Raw genomic sequence first — 19,366 nt, 5'->3', positions numbered from 1 at the left:
CTTTGCATGATGAAGATCCCGCTGAGGTAATTTAGTTAAGAATGATCCCAAACTTGTATATTTGGTGCTTCCTCCCTTTTTGAGTTATGACTCTTTTCTCGTACAGGCCACTGCTGTCTTTGCTTGCAAACGCGATCGAGCTCAATTTGTCGAAGAGAGTTTTGAAGATGACGAACCTCTGGGAATGTGATTGGTAAACTCCGACCCCGTCTTATCCTATTTAAATTTTAGAATCTGGGCAGGATCTTCACTATGTATCTTTTGACAGGTCCGTCAAAGGACCACTAATCCCTCTCGCCTGAGCGAGGCTGGACCCTCAGCCACTGCAGAAGAACCAACTCTCTCGCTAGTTCAAGCATCAACTAACCCCGTGGCGCCTCTTCCGTCTCCCACATCTACAGAGCATCTGCAAGGTCCTACCATTCTAATAACGATCTCCGATGACGACTCCTCTGAGGATGAAAGCGTGGAAAGCCACTCTGAGACTTCTGCCGCTTATGAGGAAATGATGACGACAGAGATTCTCGCGGCACTAGAGGTTCAAGAGGTGAATGAGGCGGGGCCTCTTCCTCTTGGTGACCACGTACCAGATATTGACCCGACAGCTCGAGAGGTAAGCCACTGTTTGGCCAATACTTTCCATTTCCCTTTAGATCCAACCCCGTTCTCTGACATTTCTGAACCTGACCAAGATTCTGTTTGTACCGAGGAGGTGGCTGCAAACGCTGCTGGTCTTATCGGCGGGACAGTCGCCCCAGAGATGGAAAATGATACTGACGGTGGTGGTGCCCCCCAAGTCTCGCGAACAAATGAGACAACCGTCGAAGCTGAGGGCTCTGTGCTTGAATCTGCTCCACTTGCCCATGGTGAGCCGCGAGTTGAGTTTCCAGATTCTCCCGCGGCTGAAGGGACAGACCAACCTATTGAAGATGAAGAAACTGAGGAAATTGTCCACCCTTTTGCATTGGTGGTTCGTGATCCTGTGGCGCCTCCGCCGCCTCCTACCAGATTCGAGAGATTGATGAGGGTGTTAGAGATAACTCCTCCTTCTGCTGTGGATGAGGCTAAGATGGTGCTTCACGAACATCTGGGTCCTCAGGTATTGGAGACAGACATCCTCTCGCGAGTCTTGGAAGCCCTAAGGTATCTTTGCCAGGAGAAGGCATTGACCCTACAGCAATTTAGTGCCATTGACGATCTGCTGAATGAACTTGATGAGGCCCGCCAACGTCAACCGGCCGCGAACGCCCAGGCTCACGACACTCGAGAGGCTTTGAATAGCCTCTCTCGAGAAATGGACATCTCTCGCGGTATTTTAAATGAGCGAACCATCCGCCTGCGGGAATTACAAATCCAAAGGTCCGACTTCAAACTTCGGATCGAGGACCTCCATACCGGTTTAGCCTTTGTTGAAAACGCGATTGCTACAGAAGAAGCCCAACTCGATGAACCTCTGGCTGCTTCTGAAGAAATGGGCCGCAACCTGGCCCATCTCAGAGAACGGGCCACTCAGGCCGAAGCAAGTGCTATTGCGGCGAAACTTCGCGTGGAGGAACTTTGCTTGAAATTGAGCTTCATGGGCCAATCTCTGTAGACCCCCTCGAAAACTGTTCGGTCTCCTTACACGTCAATAATCTCTTCTTTTCCGAGATTTTAGGCATTAATCACTCGTTGAAAAACAACGGTCGTGAAAAAATAATCTCGTGAATAGAACAGTTACCTCCTCGAAAACCGTTCGGTTTCCCCACATGCTATTAATCCCTTTTTTCCCGAGATTTGGAATCACTAATCTCGATTTACTGACATCGGTTTTGAAATTGAGCTTCATCCAAGGGTGGGGATTTGCCTGAAGTCCCTATAAATAGTTGTATTTCAGGAAGGGAATACTCACAACAACTTTTCTGAAATATTCGAGAAATGGCCTTTCAATCCTTGCTTCTTTTTCTCCTTCTTCACAAATCTTCCCCTCATGAAATGACCTTTAGCCTCTAAATTTTAGGCTTTATGGCGTAATCTTAAGCCTGGGTTAGGCCTCATGGCGTAATCTTAAGCAACCCCTTGTTTCGTCCTTCTGTAGTTCTGCAACAAAAATGCCAGGCTTCAGATTGGTTTAGAAACACGAGGGGGCTCCAAGTGTGGGATCTCCGGTCATGTAAGATCATTTTTTGAGAAAATCCCATACGCGGAGCGAAACGGGGAAGGGAGGGAAGCCAAATTGAGGTTCGTCTTTCCTCCTCTGTTTTCTTCCTTCTGGACCCGGCCCGTGTTGTGCCCTCCAGATGGAAGGGGCTTTGGTTCTCACCTCCTTCTCCCCCTTTCTCTTCTTGATAGAATCTTGGAGGGATGAGAAGGGCTGGACTCTTTGAAGGAATGGGTTCAAGCCACAGAATGGCTGTTCCTATACTTCACGTCCAACTAATGGTGGTTACCAAGGCTAGAGGGGGTGCAGAGACTCAAGCTGATATTCAGTTCCTTCACTCTCTGCCCCTCCAGGAGATAATGGCGCGGCTCAACCCGGCGTTGGATTCCATAGCTGCTTCCAATTGAGGGGGCTTGGAGGCTCCATTTTCTTTCACTGGAGTCTCCCCTTCTCATGGATAATGGCGTTGGCCAAGCCTATTTTGCCGCTTCCATGTAAAGGGGGCGCGGGGGCTCTGTTACTCCTCTTTTTCCTTCCCTGAAGTCTGCCCCTCCTTGGGATAATGGCGCGGCTCAACCTGACGTTGGATTCCATAGCTGCTTCCACTTGAGAGAAGATATCCGAAGATTCCTGTTTTTGTATTCTAGCCACTTTTGGCTTTGTAATGAATGTACTGCTTTTGGCCGCAAAGCCACTTTATGAATACAATAATATTTTCTTATCCTGATGTTCAAATATCCGTGAGAAGCCAATAATTGTGTCTCGCAAGGCCCCAAATATAGGCCCCCATAGTTGTATATTGAAGATAATATGAACTTTTTAAAATATGCTCCGCATCAAAAAGAGCCTCGCGGCGAGGGTTTTGAGAAAATATGTATCTTTTGGATCCACTTGCTGGCTCCAACTGAAAACTCTTGGCGCCAATAATCCCATCTTTTCCGAGATTTAAGGCACTAATCACTCGTTGAAAAACAACAGTCGTGAAAAATAATCTCGTGAAAAGAACATTTACCTCCTCGAAAACCGTTCGGTTCCCCCACGCGCCAATAATCCCTTCTTTTCCGAGATTTGGAATCACTAATCTCGATTTACTGACATTGATTTGACTCTTCTCTTTGACCGTCCATCCAAGGGTGGATATTTGCATCACTACAAGAAATCTGGGCTTTTACCGCCTAAAATTTACGGCGTGCATACATGTGTGCCGTAAAAATTAGTCATTTACGGCGTGCAATTAATGCATGCCGTAAATGTAGTGTTACATAGAGTTATTTACGGCGTGCTTTAAAAGTGCGCCGTAAATAAGATCCTGTCATGAGTTATTTACGGCTTGCATTGGTAGCACGCCATAAATGTAGTATTATGTAGAGGTATTTACGGCATTCTTTGGTTGCATGCCGTAAATGAGGATGAGGTATTTAGTGCGTGCATTAGTTGTGCGCCGCAAATGGAGGTGGTATCAAACTGTGTTGCCCGCTCAATTTTTTTCGCCAAACTTAAACTTCCCACCTTTTTTTCTTTTGTTCTGTGAAAGGAAATAAAGGTGCTCATCGAAAACGAAACCTCTCTCCTCTCAGACGCCCAACACGGCTCTCTCGCGAAATTTCCCTCTTCCAATTGCTATTCCAATTCTCTTTTTGGGTTTTTGATTTTCATAATTTTCTACTGGTTATTGAGCAGCTCAGGTCTAAGTTTTCAAATACTCTCGAACATCCCCACACCTCCTTTCTCTATTTCTGTCTAGCCGACTCATCACCGTCACAATCCCCATAGCAGATCTACCTTTTCCGAATCGTGAATGTTTTCTCAGATCCACGCGATTTGACTCCCACCCCGTTCGTAGCTCCCTCCGTCACCGCTCACTGGTCAACAAAATCCAAAGAGCTTGCACAGCTCTCGGTGACCACGGCGAAGCTAGCGCATTACCGACTCTTTGGGACTCGCTTCCCTCCATCGCTGCCGTTGGTGGCCAGGTCAGCTCCCGATTCATTCCTCCACCTTCTCTTTTCTCTCTGATTGATCCAGGTATTCGGACTCTGCTTTGGTCAGCTGTATAACCTATTTCTTAGTAGATGCTATGTGAATGCTTTGCTTGATTGAAGTCTGTTGCATAATTTGCTTAGCGATGAAGATAGAGAGTATGATTATTGTGTTAAGCAGAAGCATTGAAATAGCTTTCAAGCTATCAGCAATCCTAGCATAGTCAGTTTTACAGAGTGTACTATGAGCTGCTTCCTCTACCTTTGGTATGTTAGCGGTGGGGAAAGGATAAATATTGGTGTCCAATTTACTTTTACAGCTTGGGTTCTGATGGGTTATTTCTATGCTGCAAGACATACTTTAGTAAGATTTGGAAGCAAGCCTTGCTGCTCATCAGTTGTTTGATAGGTCAATTATTTACCTGTAGTAACAGAAAGCAGGGAACGATTTCCTGTTGGAAGACTGAATAGGTTCTTCTTCAGAATGATATATGGTTTTTTATATAATTAAACTTGGCTTGTTAGTTTCTGGGTTTTAGGATTGCAATTTTTTGTATAATCAGATGGCTTGTTTTAAAAAATAGATCCATTTTGAGCGAAAGACAAGAAGCCTTTCCAAAGCAAAAGTGTAGTGATCAATGTTAGATATAAGAGGCATAATTTCTGAAAGAATTTGAAATGAATCAAATTTTTAGAATGAGAAGGCTTGTTTTTAAATTTGGGTCCATCAGAAGCCTTCCAAAGTAAAAGTTTAGTGATTGATGTTAGATATAAGAGTTGCATGCTCGTCTACTTTGAATCTGTGATATTGACTTAGTAAGGTATAGACTATAGAGTCCATATTACTTAATAGCTTAATGTCACCTCCCAAGTTCATATTAAGCCTCTGGGTGGTCCATTACTCTATTTAATCGCACATCTTTATTTGTTTGATTATTTGTCACTGAGTTGTACGAAGCGTCCAAGCTAAGCTCAAGCTCAGTCATGGAAACAAGCCAAGCTGAGCTTATTCTTTTTCTGATTTTGCTCGTTTGGATTTAATTTGCTATGTTTCAATTCTATTTAAATTTTATTGGTATCCATATCAGTAAGGTTTCCATATTACACTTTCAAAGTATATCTCAAGGAATAATAAAATGAAAATCAGTAGCTTGATTAATCTTTTTTGTTTACTTGTTTATTTTCTTCACACGACTAACATGCCAATATTGATTATGTATGTACAGCTGCTGTAAGAAAGGAAATTTCAGACTAGACAGATCGTGAAACTGGCCGCAGCAAATGATCTCCAGTGTTCCAATTCATCTTAGCATATATTCTCCTAATGGTAAGATAATGGGTACTTGATTTGTTTGCTTGTACTTATTTTGCATCCGGCACTTTGGGAATTGGAATGAGAAAGAATGTGTGGAGGTATTCATAGACTGTTAACATAGTAATTTGTCTTGGATTTGACAATCTTGTTTCAAATGTCATTTACAATCTTAGGAAAATCTACTCAAGTTTTGCATATTATCACATTTCTTAAAATGATAAACAGATAAGATGGAAGGCTTTTTCAGGATTTCCAAAACTAGTATAACTAGAACTAAAGTGTGCCACATTGTTGAATGAGTGACCTAGCCACGGATTGTGAGAGTAGTAGTGTTGTGATTACCACATTTTCTTCTTCTCTTCTACTGACATAACAAATTTATGTTTGATTCCTGGCAGTTATCAACTTGACACATCTTGACCTTCCTGGGCTTACAAAAGTTGCTGTTGGTAAGTATCAAGGCTCATTTTTTTACATATATTTCTTTGTCGTTGTATCTGCCTGTGGAAAAGTGTAAAGAAGCCCAAGGGATATGATGGAAAAAGGAATGGTAGAACATAATGCATATCTAGTATTAACACATTCCTAGGGATCCTTGTACATATTAATTTTTACTGAATTCTATTAATCGTATATATGTGTAGTGTGACTCTTAACAATCTTGAGGTAAAGAGTCCACTGATAGTCTTTAGTGTTCATTAAGAAAATAAAGTAAGCAATGTTTGTTTGGAAAGTCCTATTAGTTAATTACCTTATGTTTTTACTTGGTGAATGACATCCTCTGTATGATATTTTTAATAGGATCAATGAGGTCTTTTGCTATACTAGATGAATCGATCACTGGTACATTCAAACAATTGATACCTTGGACAAAAGAAGAGGTCAGTATGTGCAATCTTAGTGTGATATGTAAGTGATCAAATTCAAAAGTTTGTACACCTTGCAACTAAAAGCTTCAGTTCATTTATATATGATTGAAGTGATGATTTAAACTTTTAAAGTATGTTGATAGAAGCTGTTTGTTTCTAGTTGATAGGTTGGATGAAAGCTCAATGCTAGCTATTAGTTGAGTGACGAGAATAAAAGCTCAGCAGAGAAGGGAAGGACATGGAAACAGAAGCATATTGAAAGGAAACCAAAGGCAGTTATAGTATAACAATGAACTTGCTTAAATTCCTCTGTTGTAGTTAGGTAACTTCAAATATGTTTAGGGTTTAGGGATATGACTTTAATTGATTGATGTAATGAGTTTTACTAATACATTTCCAGTTGTTACTTTATAAATGAAATTAATTACAATGAGGGTAATATGAGTATGATATTTGAGGAAAAAGGAAATTTTTTTTTTGTTTGAACATACCTCATTTACGGCGGGCAGTGTGTGCCTTAACTAGGAGTTTAGCCACTCTTTTACGGCGTGCTGTGTACGCCTTTAATATGAGGACTTTTACGGCGTGCAATGTGGGTAGTAAATGACCTAAATGATGGTTGTGGAACTACTTTTATGGCGTGTTACTTATTCTTTTATGACGCATTTTTGCATGCCGTAAAAGACCCATGGTCTTTTACGGCGCGAGCTTTTACAGCGTGTTTTTGTGCGCCGTAAATAGGCTTTTACGGCGCACATGGTGGGCCGTAAAAGACCAGTTTTGGTGTAGTGCATGCCTATATCTTCCTCCACATTATAAACCCAAATTTCCAATCCCAAAATTCTCTCAATCCATCACCAATGGAACCACAAACCCAGCAACCAACCGAGGATGGAGGAAGCAACAAAGCAGCCGGGAGTAGTGCTAACATGCTTTGTAGGCGGAGCAGGTGGACTCCCACTACAGATCAGATAAGAATCCTCAAGGAGCTTTTCTACAATAAGGGAGTTAGGTCCCCAACTGTAGAGCAGGTTCAGAGGATCTATCTCCAGCTGAAATGGTACGGCAAGATCGAGTTCAAGAACGTCTATTTTTGGTTCGTGAACCAAAGGGCTCGGGAGAAGCAGAAGAAGAGGTCCACTTCGGATGTTCATGTGCCCATGCAAAGATCAGGGCTTGTTGGTGATGACAATGTTGCCAATTCATCTGCACCTGCTTCTGCTTCTTCTGCTGGTGTGATGATTGCTTTTAACGGGCAGATGGGGAACTATGGCGGTTATGGATCCATGAACATGGAGAAGAGTGCTAGGGATTGTTCAATCTCAGCTGGAGGGGGAACTAGTTCTACTTTCTTTGACATGAATGTAGAACAAACTTTCATGGAACAAAGAGGAGAAGATCACCAGGAAATTGAAACCCTTTCACTGTTTCCTGTGCATGGTGAGGACATCTTTGGCAACATGAAGACTACTTCCGATGGAGGTGGCGGTCACGGTGGTGGCTCTCACATTTCCCTTGAGCTCAGCCTTTCCTGCGAGGGCAAAGCTGGAAAAAGTTTCCGGAGCCGCTGACTCGGCTTAGTATTGTAAAAATTTTCTGGAGCCGCTGACTCGGCTTAGTATAGTGTAGTGTTGTCCCCCTAGTGTTGCTAGGCGTAGCGAAGAAATGATTATGGGCCTCAAAAACAAGCCTTCATGAATGGGCTTTGCGAGTGTAGGAACACTAGAATTGTCCCCCATGTCTTATGCGAAGAAACTGTCTACGACTCCTCCGTAATTTTTTGGATCACACTAATTATATATATATATATATATATATATATATTATTTTTTTTTATTTATTTATTTTTTTTTTTTTAAAAAAAAAAATAAGTAGCTGAATTCAATAAGACAGTGTGAATCAAGGTTTAGACATGCGGCCCAAGTATAGTCGCCTAGACACAAATTTTCTTTCAAATCCTTTGGGCAACCTTACTGAAATGGCCAGGTGGGGGAGGGCGAACAAGAGAGGCAGAATCCATTTTGGCATGAGCTACTCCCTCTTAGTGGTTTAGGCCCATTTGCACGCACTTCTGGATTCAAGAAACCTGTCATGAACGTTGTCCTCTTTCTAGACACCATTTCACATAGGCTATACTTACTAAGATGAGAAAGGTCATAAGTGTGAAGACAGTTCAACAAGTGTTAATAAAAGTCGCCCTTAACCTTAAGGGACCTGAACTAGGCACCAATAAGGAGTTTAGGCCAATATTAACAAAAGAGACTTCACCTATTCCGTTATAATTCATAACCCCTTACCAACCTCAACTTCTTAATAGTGGTGTGTTTCCACCATTTGCCGCCTCTACAAGATCACGGGGGAGACCATCTATGCTTCACTCCAAGCTCCGATGTATCAAAATTTGTAGGGTAAAAATCCCTCCTGTGAGAGCTTGTAGGAAAAGAACAAAGATACTTAGCGTTGAAGAATTTGGAGGAATTTGGCTCGTGAGAGGGGTAATCTTGCCCCCCAAGTATCCTTGTTGGTTGGCGAAGCATGATCTTCAATTGCAATTTTGGAGATAAGGATGTCCCAAGATCAGCTTTGTCGCCAACTACCATGTCATAGGACATGATGTTTTCAGAATAAGCCACAGATTGGCCATTATATTTAACCACTTGTTGGTAAAAATTCTCATGATCAAGAGCCTCAAAGAACTTGTACTCCTGCATATGATTCTTGGAACCAATAATCAAATTGTAATTATCATCATATTCATCATAGATTGGCTCCATGTTGAGATCATACTTAGAGTCACCAAAGAGTGGTGAATTGATCTCTTCTTCAAAAATAGGCATATCAAGTATTTGTTTGCCTCTGTCCACTTTCCAGGCATCGTATTGAGACGCCTCTATGGGCTGTATAGTATCATAAACAAATTCTTTTTGCAAGAAATTTGGAGCTTGATAATTGTAAACAAGAGTTAACTTGTACTGGTGATACTCAAACTTGCAGTCGCGAAGTAAAAATTGGCCACTAGAATAATTATTCTGGCCATTCTTGCAAGGTTGGTTGCAGATGTATCCTCCATGTATATCAAAGCCACTGCTTGGCCTTGAAACACTGATGAAGAAATTCAAGTTGAATTGATGAATAAAGCCACAGATTGGCTTCTCTAGACCAAAACTTAATTGATAATTAAGTTGGCCATGATTGTGGCCACCTTCATCATGACGTCCAATAGCATGGCCAAGGCAAAATTGATGATTGTAAGGTGGGCCATGCCTTGATTGATAATTAAGTGGATCATGCTCTTGACCCTTTGCATGGCCATGACGTCCAGTAGCAAGATCATAATTAGATTGATTATGCACCTGCTTTTGGTTATCAAGGGGGTGAACCTGGGCAATATCTTGCCCCCCATGTATCTGATCAGTAGCCACGTATATGGCTGGGTCAGTGGAGAAATCAGGTATTTGTTCAGAGACAATTTTATTGTCAGAAGAACAATTTTGTTGACCATCTTCTCCATGCACAGCCTCTGTGTAAGGCTGTGATTTAACAGAAAAGCATTTAGGTTTATCGCCACCTGTAAGCAATTCAACCTCAGAAACCACCTCTTCGCTAGCAGATTCTTGACTTTTCAATTCTCCTTGCTGTGAACCGACTTGGGTAGCCAAGATGGAACCCTCCTTGCGCAAGGTTGTGAACTCAGATGTTATGTTTGCGGCAGGTTGGGCAGTCTGTTTGTCTCTGCTCGAGAAAAGCTTTTGTGACTGCTCTTTAGCTTTCTGAGCATTCTGATTCATTCGCTGCTCCAACTCGCGAATTCGTTGTTCCCTTTTTGCGATCGAAGCTGCCAGATGCTTCCCATAATTTTCACTATGCACTGTAAGGATGCGAAGCCTCTCGTCCAGGCCAGCATCTGGTGGAATGATGAGTGGTTCGAACTCGTCATCAATGTCAATATTGCCAGTGGTGGCAACATTGGCCATCTTGTCACTTTAGGAATTTCTTTTGGTAAAGATTTTCCCCTGGCATCCCAATGATGGCGAATACAAAAAGACTCTAGTGTGGTCCCACCGGGTGTGCCAAAATGTTTGTTTTGAAGCCCGGTGGTTGAATGTGCTTCAAGAGAAAAACTTCTGATGTCGTCCCACTGGGCGTGCCAAAATGTTTGGCTCTAATTTTGTTGCAGCTGGTCAACAGTCTCTTTTCTGCGCGGGCGTGCCAGCACCGTCGGGTGCGGTCGTCGGGGGTGTCCCTTGACCTGACTTCTTTCAAACGACTGTGGACGAGGAGAGCACCAACCTCGTCGTGGGATTCTTTATGCCTCGTGGTGAGGACTTTTGCTAATCTTCTGCGTCACCAAATCGATACTCGACGTCGTAGATCGAGCAGAGCGAAAATCACCGGGAAGTGGGGAGAACTTGCTAAAGTGTGACTTTAGCTTCGCTGGGTTGCGAGGGCGTTACCCTTGCTTGGCTAGTTCCGTAACCGTTGTGGTCGCGGTACTACAATCGGCTCCTGAGGAGACTAGGACCGAAGCACTTTGACAGAGGGTTTGGTGGCACTGATAGTCGGCTCCTGAGGAGACTAGGACTTAGAGTGTGATCACCTATAAGAGAAAGAGAAGGAAAGGAGTTGCTCTTAGAGAGGTTTGCTCTAGAGAGAACTTAGATCATCTTAGAGATGTTTTGATGTATGAATGAGTGAATTGTTCTATGTTGTAGCCTCTATTTATAGGCTACCAAGCAACACTATTTGGCATTTAAACAAATCATAATGGAGCACTTATGAGTTTATGGAATTGTTAGGTTCAAGCACTTAAACACTAATGGAATGTTAGGTTTAAGTCATTTTCTGCTCCCTTATCCCTCAATTTTTATCTCCACTAAGAACTCAGATTCAACCTTCGATTTCTTCATATGAAATGATCCACCATGAATGTAGATTATTGTGGTAAAATTTCAGAATTTATTTCCATGTGGTTGGGCCAGAAATGCTGCTGGACCTCTTACAGGTCCAGTTTCCAAGTTTTGCTTCTGCAGAAAATTGGACTGTTTGTTTGAAGGTTTTCCACTCCGAACGAGCTTTGGCACTCTTCATAAGAAATGATCAATGGGATGTCTAGAATTAATCTGGAAAGTTTCAACTCATTTGGAGTTCGGATGGTTAGTCCGCCATCCCTCATTCCTTGTCTAGCTCGCTTTCTCCTAGCCGAAGTAGGAAAATGTGCTATAGTTGACTTTTCATGCTTCCATAGTAGGCTTTATTTAGCCTCTAAATATATATATTTCGAACTTGTCGACAATATATAGCTTGAGCCACTGACATTGGCTCAATTTCTCCAAGACGTGCCTTGTCAGGCCAAAATGCTCATTTTGGGTCCAAACAGTATCGAAATAGAGTGAAAAGTGAAAGTAATTGTCGTTTACCGTCCAAATGACTAGTAAACCGGTAAATTGAGATACGAGACGTAACATGTTTTCTTTCTCCCTCTTTCTATCGGCATTTCTTTCTTCATCTCTCATCTTCTTTTCCTTCTTTCCCCGTCTTCTCTCTTCTGCCACTACCCACTTTTTTTTTTTCTTCTTCTCCCTATTTTTCCTTTTCTTTTCCGTCCCCTTGCTCTCTCTTTAGTATCTTCCTAAATTAAAAGAAAACAACATAACAAAAATACTAAAATAAAATAATTATATAATAATCCACGGTCGATGACCTATAGAGACTCCACCGACCCAAATCGCTTCGCCTCATCCTCGCCGTCCTCCCCACCATCTTCGTTTTCATCGAATCGAGACGTACACGACAGATCAAGGGCCAAAAAATGGTGGCGGACCGCTGGCGTTGCTAAGCTAATTTCGGCGACTATAGGGCTCAAAACCACCCAGGTTTTGAAGCTCTCCTCTTGCTGATTCCAACCATACCACCCTTGCAATTCGAATCATCGTGTCGTGATCGGAATCTTGTTTTAAAATCTAACGGCCGATCTAGCTTTCAAGCTTGATCTGGCTCGTTCCAAGCCAATTTGACCTTAGCTCCGAGTATAAAAGTTGTTTCTCTCACCATAATCTTTATTTTGACCGGTTGGATCACCCTGATTTTGAGGTCGATCGGTGCGGTGGCCTGTCCAGTCTCTTTTGAGGCTGTTGTTTGCCCCGTTATCTTCTACTCATCGATATGAGCGTGTTGATATATGGGTTGTGTCCTATATGAGCGTGTTGATATATGGGTACGTTGAAATATGTCTATCCAGGTGGAATTGTTCAATAATGTTGTTATATTACTGTTGTTTTGAGACTTGACTATTTAACATTGTGGATAAGATGATTTTATATTGTTTTGAAAATGCGCTTCGAGTTGAGTAATATTTTCTTGGGCCTACAAGTATAATCTCATTGATCTATTTCGGCGCCATGTCACTCGAAGAGGGTTGACAAAAACTCCATATTTGCCTTGTCAACCTCAGTACGGAGTCTATTAGAGACCTGTTAGCATTTAATTGAAGGGTTGGCTAAAGAGTTGGTCAAAATTGAAAGCGTTTTCGATTATGACCCTAGTCCTTTTTCATTGTATGTCAAAGATTGGGAATTTAATGTAATATAAATTTTATTTGGGGCTCCAGTTTAGTCCAATAAAAAGCCCTAAAAGAATTTTTAGAATCTTCCAATATATACACACACATACTGTGAGAAGAAGAAGAAGAAAGTCCAAATTTGCGTTGCGGCCTTGATCGCGAAACCCTAGTGGGAGCAAAATCAGAGAATGGGGTCTGAGTTGGAAGAAAAGACGAGGTCGTTTAAGAGTTTGGGGCTATGCGATAAACTGGTGAAGGCTGTTGGTGAACTGCAATGGAAAGCCCCTACCCCTATTCAAGCGGAGACGATACCTCACGCCCTCGCAGGCAAACACTTGATCGCACTTGCCCAAACGGGTTCGGGTAAAACCGGAGCCTTTGCTCTTCCGATACTGCAAGCTCTAATGGATTCTCCTCAAAAAGCCTTTTTTGCTTTGGTTCTCTCCCCAACAAGGTCACCTACTCTCTCCCGCGTCTTATTCTTCTTTTTTAATTACCAATATTAAAAAACAATGACTTGCAGGGAGCTTGCTGTTCAGATCAGAGACCAGTTTGAAGCCCTCGGCGTCTCGATTGGTGCCAAGTCTGCTGTGGTGAGTATACTTGGAGAAGATCTTGCGTGGGGCACCCGTAGGGACACGTGGTGGGGAGGGCCAATCACCCCTCAGCAGGGGGGGTGTTTTGGGTATTTCACTTTAGGAAGCAGGGGCATTTTCGGCAGAGATGGAAAATTTAGGCAGTTTTGATTGGGTGGCCGTAAGGCCACGTGGTGGGGAAACCCCCACCTAAGTATTTGCCGTATACTTGAGCTTTGCTACCAGTACCAGACAAGACATGTATTAAACTATTAACTAGCAGATAGGTTATGTATGGCCCATTAGTTTAGTTTATTTCAAAATGAAAACTTTATTTATTTTAGTAGCTTGAGATAACTAGAGGGCTCAACCAAGTACCTTTCTTTATTGGTTCAGCTTATTGGAGGACTGAACATGGTGGAAGAATCTAAGGTTCTTGCAAGGCGGCCACACATCATTGTAAGCGCTTTCATTTTTCAATCGCAAGAGACTAAAGATTTCATTCCACTACTGCATTGGTTACTGTGGGTGCTCGTGGCATTGTTGCCCTCAAAGGCAACAACTTCATTTGGACACCTTTACCTTTTGACTTGTTGTTGTTGTTGTATTTTTTTCCTTTTCTTTTCTTTAAAGTAATTCTTCGTTTTGTCCATAGTTCGTATGAGCTGTTGTCTTTGGCAAGTCCTGTTAACGTCAGTTTTTTATGTTGCTCACTAGAAAGACTTCAAATGATTTTTCATCCTTTTTTGTTGTTTTATCTTTTTGACAAACACAAGTTTTAGTTTTGTTATGGATCTGTGCCAACATTATGCGTAGCTATGGAGTTGTCCGTAAAGGATCTAAAAATTTATTGCATAAAGTGACAAATCTCTAACTTTGTTAGATAGATAGATAGATAATTGTTTTATGCTTTTTCTAGGACGATTTTGAATGCAAGTTTTTTAATTTTTAATTTTTAATTCTTTCCCTTCAAGGTTGCGACACCCGGACGCCTCCTTCATCATCTGCGTGACACAAAGGGATTTTCTCTTCGCACAGTGAAATATCTGGTACTTTCTAACATCACCTGTTCAGTTTTCTCTTTGGTTATGCATGATGTAATTGCAATTTACAATTGTCTATACACTACTAGATGCAGTTATTGCCAGAGAGATACTACTAAAAATAGGATGTAAAATATCAAGAGACGAATCGAGACAAACATGAGAACAAAATATGGGAAGATATTATTGAAAATTTAGTTCCAATACGAGACTCTCACTCTCCATATAAATAATTTTCATTTAGCATTTGTGGATACTTTGATTGTTGTAAATATTTCAATCATTGGCTGTCATACATTTTATGAAGACTTTATCTTGCATCTTCTTTCCCATCCAATGCATTATCCAATAGACGTTTCCGAAAAGTAAATTTTCCCTTCACACATTGATGTGTTTGGTACATTTTAATGCCATCCATACTGTTTTCTCTTTTGTTTTGCATAAGGTTATTGCAACTAATAAATGTTAGTATAAACTGAAGACTACCAGATGCATGATGTAGCCAGAGAAAGGCTACTAAAAGTAGAATGTAAAATGTCACAAGATCAATCAAGACCAAATTTGCAAGAAAAGTAATTGTTTATATATTTCACTTATTGGTTGTCTGATATTTGTGGAGACTCTATCTTGCATATACTTTCCCATCCAATGATAATATTAACACTTTCTATAAGACTTGCCCAAAAAAGTCTAAGCAAACCTCTAATTTTTGAACTGAGCAGGTTTTAGACGAGGCAGACAGGCTGCTTGGTGATGAATTTCAAAAATCGACAGATGAAATTCTGAAATCCCTCCCTCGTGGTGATGAACGGATCACATATTTATTTTCTGCTACAATGACCAAAAAGGTAAGTTCAACTATTTCAATGAGGTTGTATTACTTGCACTATTTTCGTTTTGTATGAATGCCGCACGTTGGATATAGTCAAGTGATGTGTTGTTTGGACTCATGTGTCTTAGTTTCTCTTTCTATTATTCTAGACAAATAAAAGTCTCTCTTTACCGACATTTTAAATTATAGGACATTAGTAGAAAGTCACTAAATCTATTCTTTCGAATTCAATTTTTTTTTTCCCATGAAAGAAAAAAGATTCAGGACCTTTCTTGCTTGTGATGAGAATGCATTTATGCAAAGAAGCTATGGAATGTACTTTTACCGTCTTACTTAAGGTTGCATTACCTACTTCAGGCTTTTGTTGTTTTATTCTATTTTTTTATATTTTATTTAAAGCATCACATCAGAGTTTACATTAAATAATCGATTATGGCCTGAAATGCCAAATTCTTGTTATAGTGACTTCTTGAGTTGAGTCACCCTTTGTTGCAATGTTTGAAACAGCAAGAAGTCCAAGAACATTGGTGGGAACTTCTTCTACACTCTAGCGGTCTTAACCCGTTGAGCCGTAAAAGCATAAATTTTTTGTGCCATAGATGATAATAAGAAGAAAAAAACATCATACTTAGAAAGTAATATTAAACATCATTCATAAAAAAGAGTCAATTAAAACATATATGTATGTGTGTGTGTGTGTGTGTGTGTGTGTGTGTGTGTGTGTGTGTGTGTATAAAATTTGTTTATTTTAGTTAACAGAGTTCTGCTCTTAATGTTGCAGGTCAAGAAGGTTGAAAGAGCTTGTCTAAGGAACCCTGTGAAGGTATGATGCAAGAGTCTCTTGCACCATGTTCATTCTCTACTTATTTGTTTCAAAAGTAATAATGTCATTTCTTCATTTATCTCAGATTGAAGTAGCATCCAAGTACTCTACGGTTGACACACTAAAGCAGCATGTATTGATGGCGCCGTTCAAGCACAAGGTTTCTTCATTTCTTCTTATTCTTTTTGTTCCTGATTTTAATTCTAGAGGAGCTACGCATTCAGATTTTATACTCGTGTTGAAAAAAAAAAAAATTTGTAATTTGAGGAGATGTTAGGAATGGATCATCTTTAGTTGATGCTCTGTATCCTGGAATGCATGTTTCCTTCTCCCAACTTCAGATTAGGTTATAGGAAGGGCCTGGAAGTCCATTCACCATTTCAATATGTATATCTGTTTATTTGAGTAGTTCAAATTGAAAAAAAAAAAAAAAAAAAGTAGTTCAAATTGAAGAGTTGAAGTTAAATTTTTACATGGAGTTTTGGCCATTTTGATGCTGTTTACTGTCTTGTTTCCTTTGTATATAAATTCACAAATATTGTACCTCCAGGATTGCTATCTCGTATATATTCTTACTAAGAAGTGTCAGTGCACAACAATGGTTTTTACTGAACAATGCGCCACAACACCCTTTTTGGCTTATACACTTCGAAATCTTGGAATTAGGGCCATCCCTCTTCATGGTGATATGAGCCAGGTATAATACATTTAGTTTACTTGAAGTACACTGCCTTGTGGGTATGCTTTATTTAAATGAAACATTTTAATTTCTCTGGCACTCTGCAGCTCATCTAACCTTGTTTGTATAAACTTCTGCCAGCAAAAAAGACTTGGAGCCTTAAACATGTTCAAATCAGGACAGTGTAATGTACTTGTCTGCACTGATGTGGCAAGTAGAGGATTGGATATTCCATCGGTGGATATGGTTATTAATTATGATATTCCCAAGAACACTAAGGTTAGGCTTTCTATTTACCAACCCAGTGTATTTCTTATCTGCCACACAGTTAGCTGCGGGATTGTTGTTGTGCATACTGCAGCTCTTTATGATTCAAAAATTTGTGTTCCCCCATAGATACCTTTTGAGATTGTTTGTTGTTCTGAGCTTGATCACTTTTCTTTTATTCAAATAATAAACAGTTATCTATCCTTAGGGAATTATGATAGGGATCAAATCATCTGCAAATAGTTTGCCTATTCTTTTAACTGTTAAAATTGTTGAATGAATTACTGTGGTTATTATCAGGATAGTCACATATTCTAATATTCATATTACTAAAAAATGATATTATTCAGATTTCATTAAAAACTTGTCCGACTGGACCATACACCTGAGGCATTGACCCAAATAACATCCAACACCAAGCAACTTTAAATTTGTCCTAGTTTGCGACAGTTGTACTGATGCCTTTGGCACAGTTCCTCCCCCTCCCCTCCTCCTCCTCCTCTTCTTCCTTCCTGGCGCGTGCGCGCTTTGGTGTGTGATGGTTCTTTGACAATCACCTTCTCTTCCTTTCCCAATATTCCCTGCAGTCTGGTAGAATTGGCTCATTTGTTTACCATTTGAATGAAATGTTGTCTCCATTGCACTCCTTTTTGTGTTGCGTGTTTTGATATCATGTGTCCTTGCAAACCTGTATCCTGTCAACTGAAAAGGAGAAGGGGGTAAACACTTGGAAGAAAAACATTTTATTTAATACCATTGCTATTATGCCTTCGTTAGCTGACTAAAAATGGGTCGCAGAATTACATCCATCGAGTAGGAAGAACTGCTCGTGCTGGACGATCCGGGGTTGCAATCACTTTCGTGGGCAGTATTCTTGACTTACCAGGGTATTCCCAGATAGAATCGCTTATTGGTAGGCTACATTTATAGCTACTTATGTTTTAAGACAAGAAAGTGGTTTGCTTTGAACGCTTACAGTTTTGTTAACTTTCCAGGCAATAAGTTACCTCTATTTCCTGCTCCATCTGAAGAAGCCTTACAATTTCTAGAAAGTGTCAGGGAGGCTAGAAGATTGGCCACCTCGGTAATGTTCACCCTAAGTTGGTTTCTTTTCAATATCAAGGTTTTGGGTGTTTAGTTGGATTGATTTACATAGAAATAAGAAAAGAAAAAATTTTGTTTTTTGTTTTGGGGGGAGAAGGGTTTGGGGTTTCCAATGTTTATTCAGTTTTGTCATTGACTTTTGATTGACTCTTGCAGAAAATGAAAGAAAGTGGAGGCAAGAAGAGAAAGTGGGGAGGAAATGATGATGAGGAGGATATTGTAAAGTATTTAAGTAACCAGGCTGGAACGTCCAAGAAGAAGTTCAACAAAAGGTTCAAGAAATGATGAAAGATTGCCTTCATAACCCTGGAAATGCAGTTTCTCTTTATGTAAAATGAACGACATTTCTCTTGTTCTCCTTTCTTCTGACTTAAGGAATTGGGTTTTTATCTCTGCTTTTGCGAGGAAACTAATTTAGTGAGACTAATATCATCTTGATGATAGACCTAATTCGAATTACTGCTTGTGCATCGGACTGCTCGCTGAAAGAATCAGGATATTACCACCAGTTGAACGGTGTAGTTCACTACACCTGCGTTGGACTTTTTTTTTGGGTCTGAATACTCCTGCATTAGGCTATTCGCAGAAGCAATTTCCAAATAAAATTCTCTTTTTTCAGGGAAAATGAAAATTTTTTCTTCAATGACTAAAAAGAAAGGGTGGTGCTATTTACACATCTATTTTTTCTATTCACACACCCCTTTTATTTTTTTATTACTTTAATTTAATTTATTTTTACAAATTACCCTAACTACCCTCATTTGCAATTCTAATTTTTTTTATTTTTTATTTTTTATTTTTTCTTTTTTCTTTTTTCTTTTTCTTTTTTGCAAGTCAATCATCACCAAATTTTAAAATCTAAACCCTTATTTTACTGTAGACGATTTAGAAAATTCACCAAGGGTCCAAATGACATGAAAATTTCCAGATAATTTTTAAACTAATAGAACAAGAACATATCAAAAATTCAGGACATTTGGAGATCATTAAGCAGGGTAACAGAGAGTTCGAAGTTAGCAGATCAGCAGTTTTCTCAGAAATTCAGCAAAGCTGTTTTTAACTTCAATTACCAAACAAACAAAGGACGTACATGCAGTACCAAACAAATTTCTCCAAAATTCTAGTAAAGATAAGTGGCTAAAGGAATAATGATAAAAAAAAAATTACATTAATAGCTTTAC

At 40.2% G+C, this 19,366-nt stretch overlaps 2 protein-coding genes across 5 annotated transcripts; both read left to right on the top strand.

Annotated features, from left to right (window-relative positions):
- Nucleotides 1-3,603: 3,603 nt before the first annotated feature.
- Nucleotides 3,604-6,758, top strand: LOC133746356 (phragmoplastin DRP1A-like). 4 transcript variants are annotated; one of them, XR_009864093.1, is made up of 5 exons: nt 3,604-4,113; nt 5,346-5,446; nt 5,833-5,883; nt 6,236-6,315; nt 6,471-6,758. XR_009864093.1 is itself a non-coding variant. In XM_062174536.1 (5 exons), the coding sequence occupies exons 2-5, from the start codon at nt 5,401-5,403 to the stop codon at nt 6,491-6,493; spliced, it is 228 nt and encodes a 75-aa protein (XP_062030520.1). In that variant the 5' UTR covers nt 3,604-4,113; nt 5,346-5,400; the 3' UTR covers nt 6,494-6,758. The 4 variants fall into 4 exon arrangements, 2 of the variants coding, with proteins under 2 accessions (XP_062030520.1, XP_062030519.1); XR_009864092.1 differs by having other exon boundaries at nt 6,464-6,758; XM_062174536.1 differs by having other exon boundaries at nt 6,236-6,343.
- A 6,236-nt stretch (nt 6,759-12,994) lies between these two features.
- Nucleotides 12,995-18,644, top strand: LOC133744496 (DEAD-box ATP-dependent RNA helicase 10-like). The gene is made up of 12 exons (XM_062172596.1): nt 12,995-13,316; nt 13,386-13,455; nt 13,834-13,896; nt 14,412-14,486; nt 15,203-15,328; nt 16,094-16,135; nt 16,221-16,295; nt 16,686-16,832; nt 16,956-17,093; nt 17,880-17,994; nt 18,077-18,165; nt 18,342-18,644. Exons 1-12 carry the CDS (start codon nt 13,051-13,053, stop codon nt 18,468-18,470), a joined length of 1,335 nt encoding a protein of 444 aa, XP_062028580.1. The 5' UTR covers nt 12,995-13,050; the 3' UTR covers nt 18,471-18,644.
- Nucleotides 18,645-19,366: the final 722 nt, after the last annotated feature.

This window comes from Rosa rugosa, chromosome 4 (assembly GCF_958449725.1).
Source record: "Rosa rugosa chromosome 4, drRosRugo1.1, whole genome shotgun sequence".
NCBI lineage: Eukaryota > Viridiplantae > Streptophyta > Magnoliopsida > Rosales > Rosaceae > Rosa > Rosa rugosa.
Note: the sequence above shows the minus strand (reverse complement) of the source record. Positions and strands in the feature narration are given on the sequence as shown.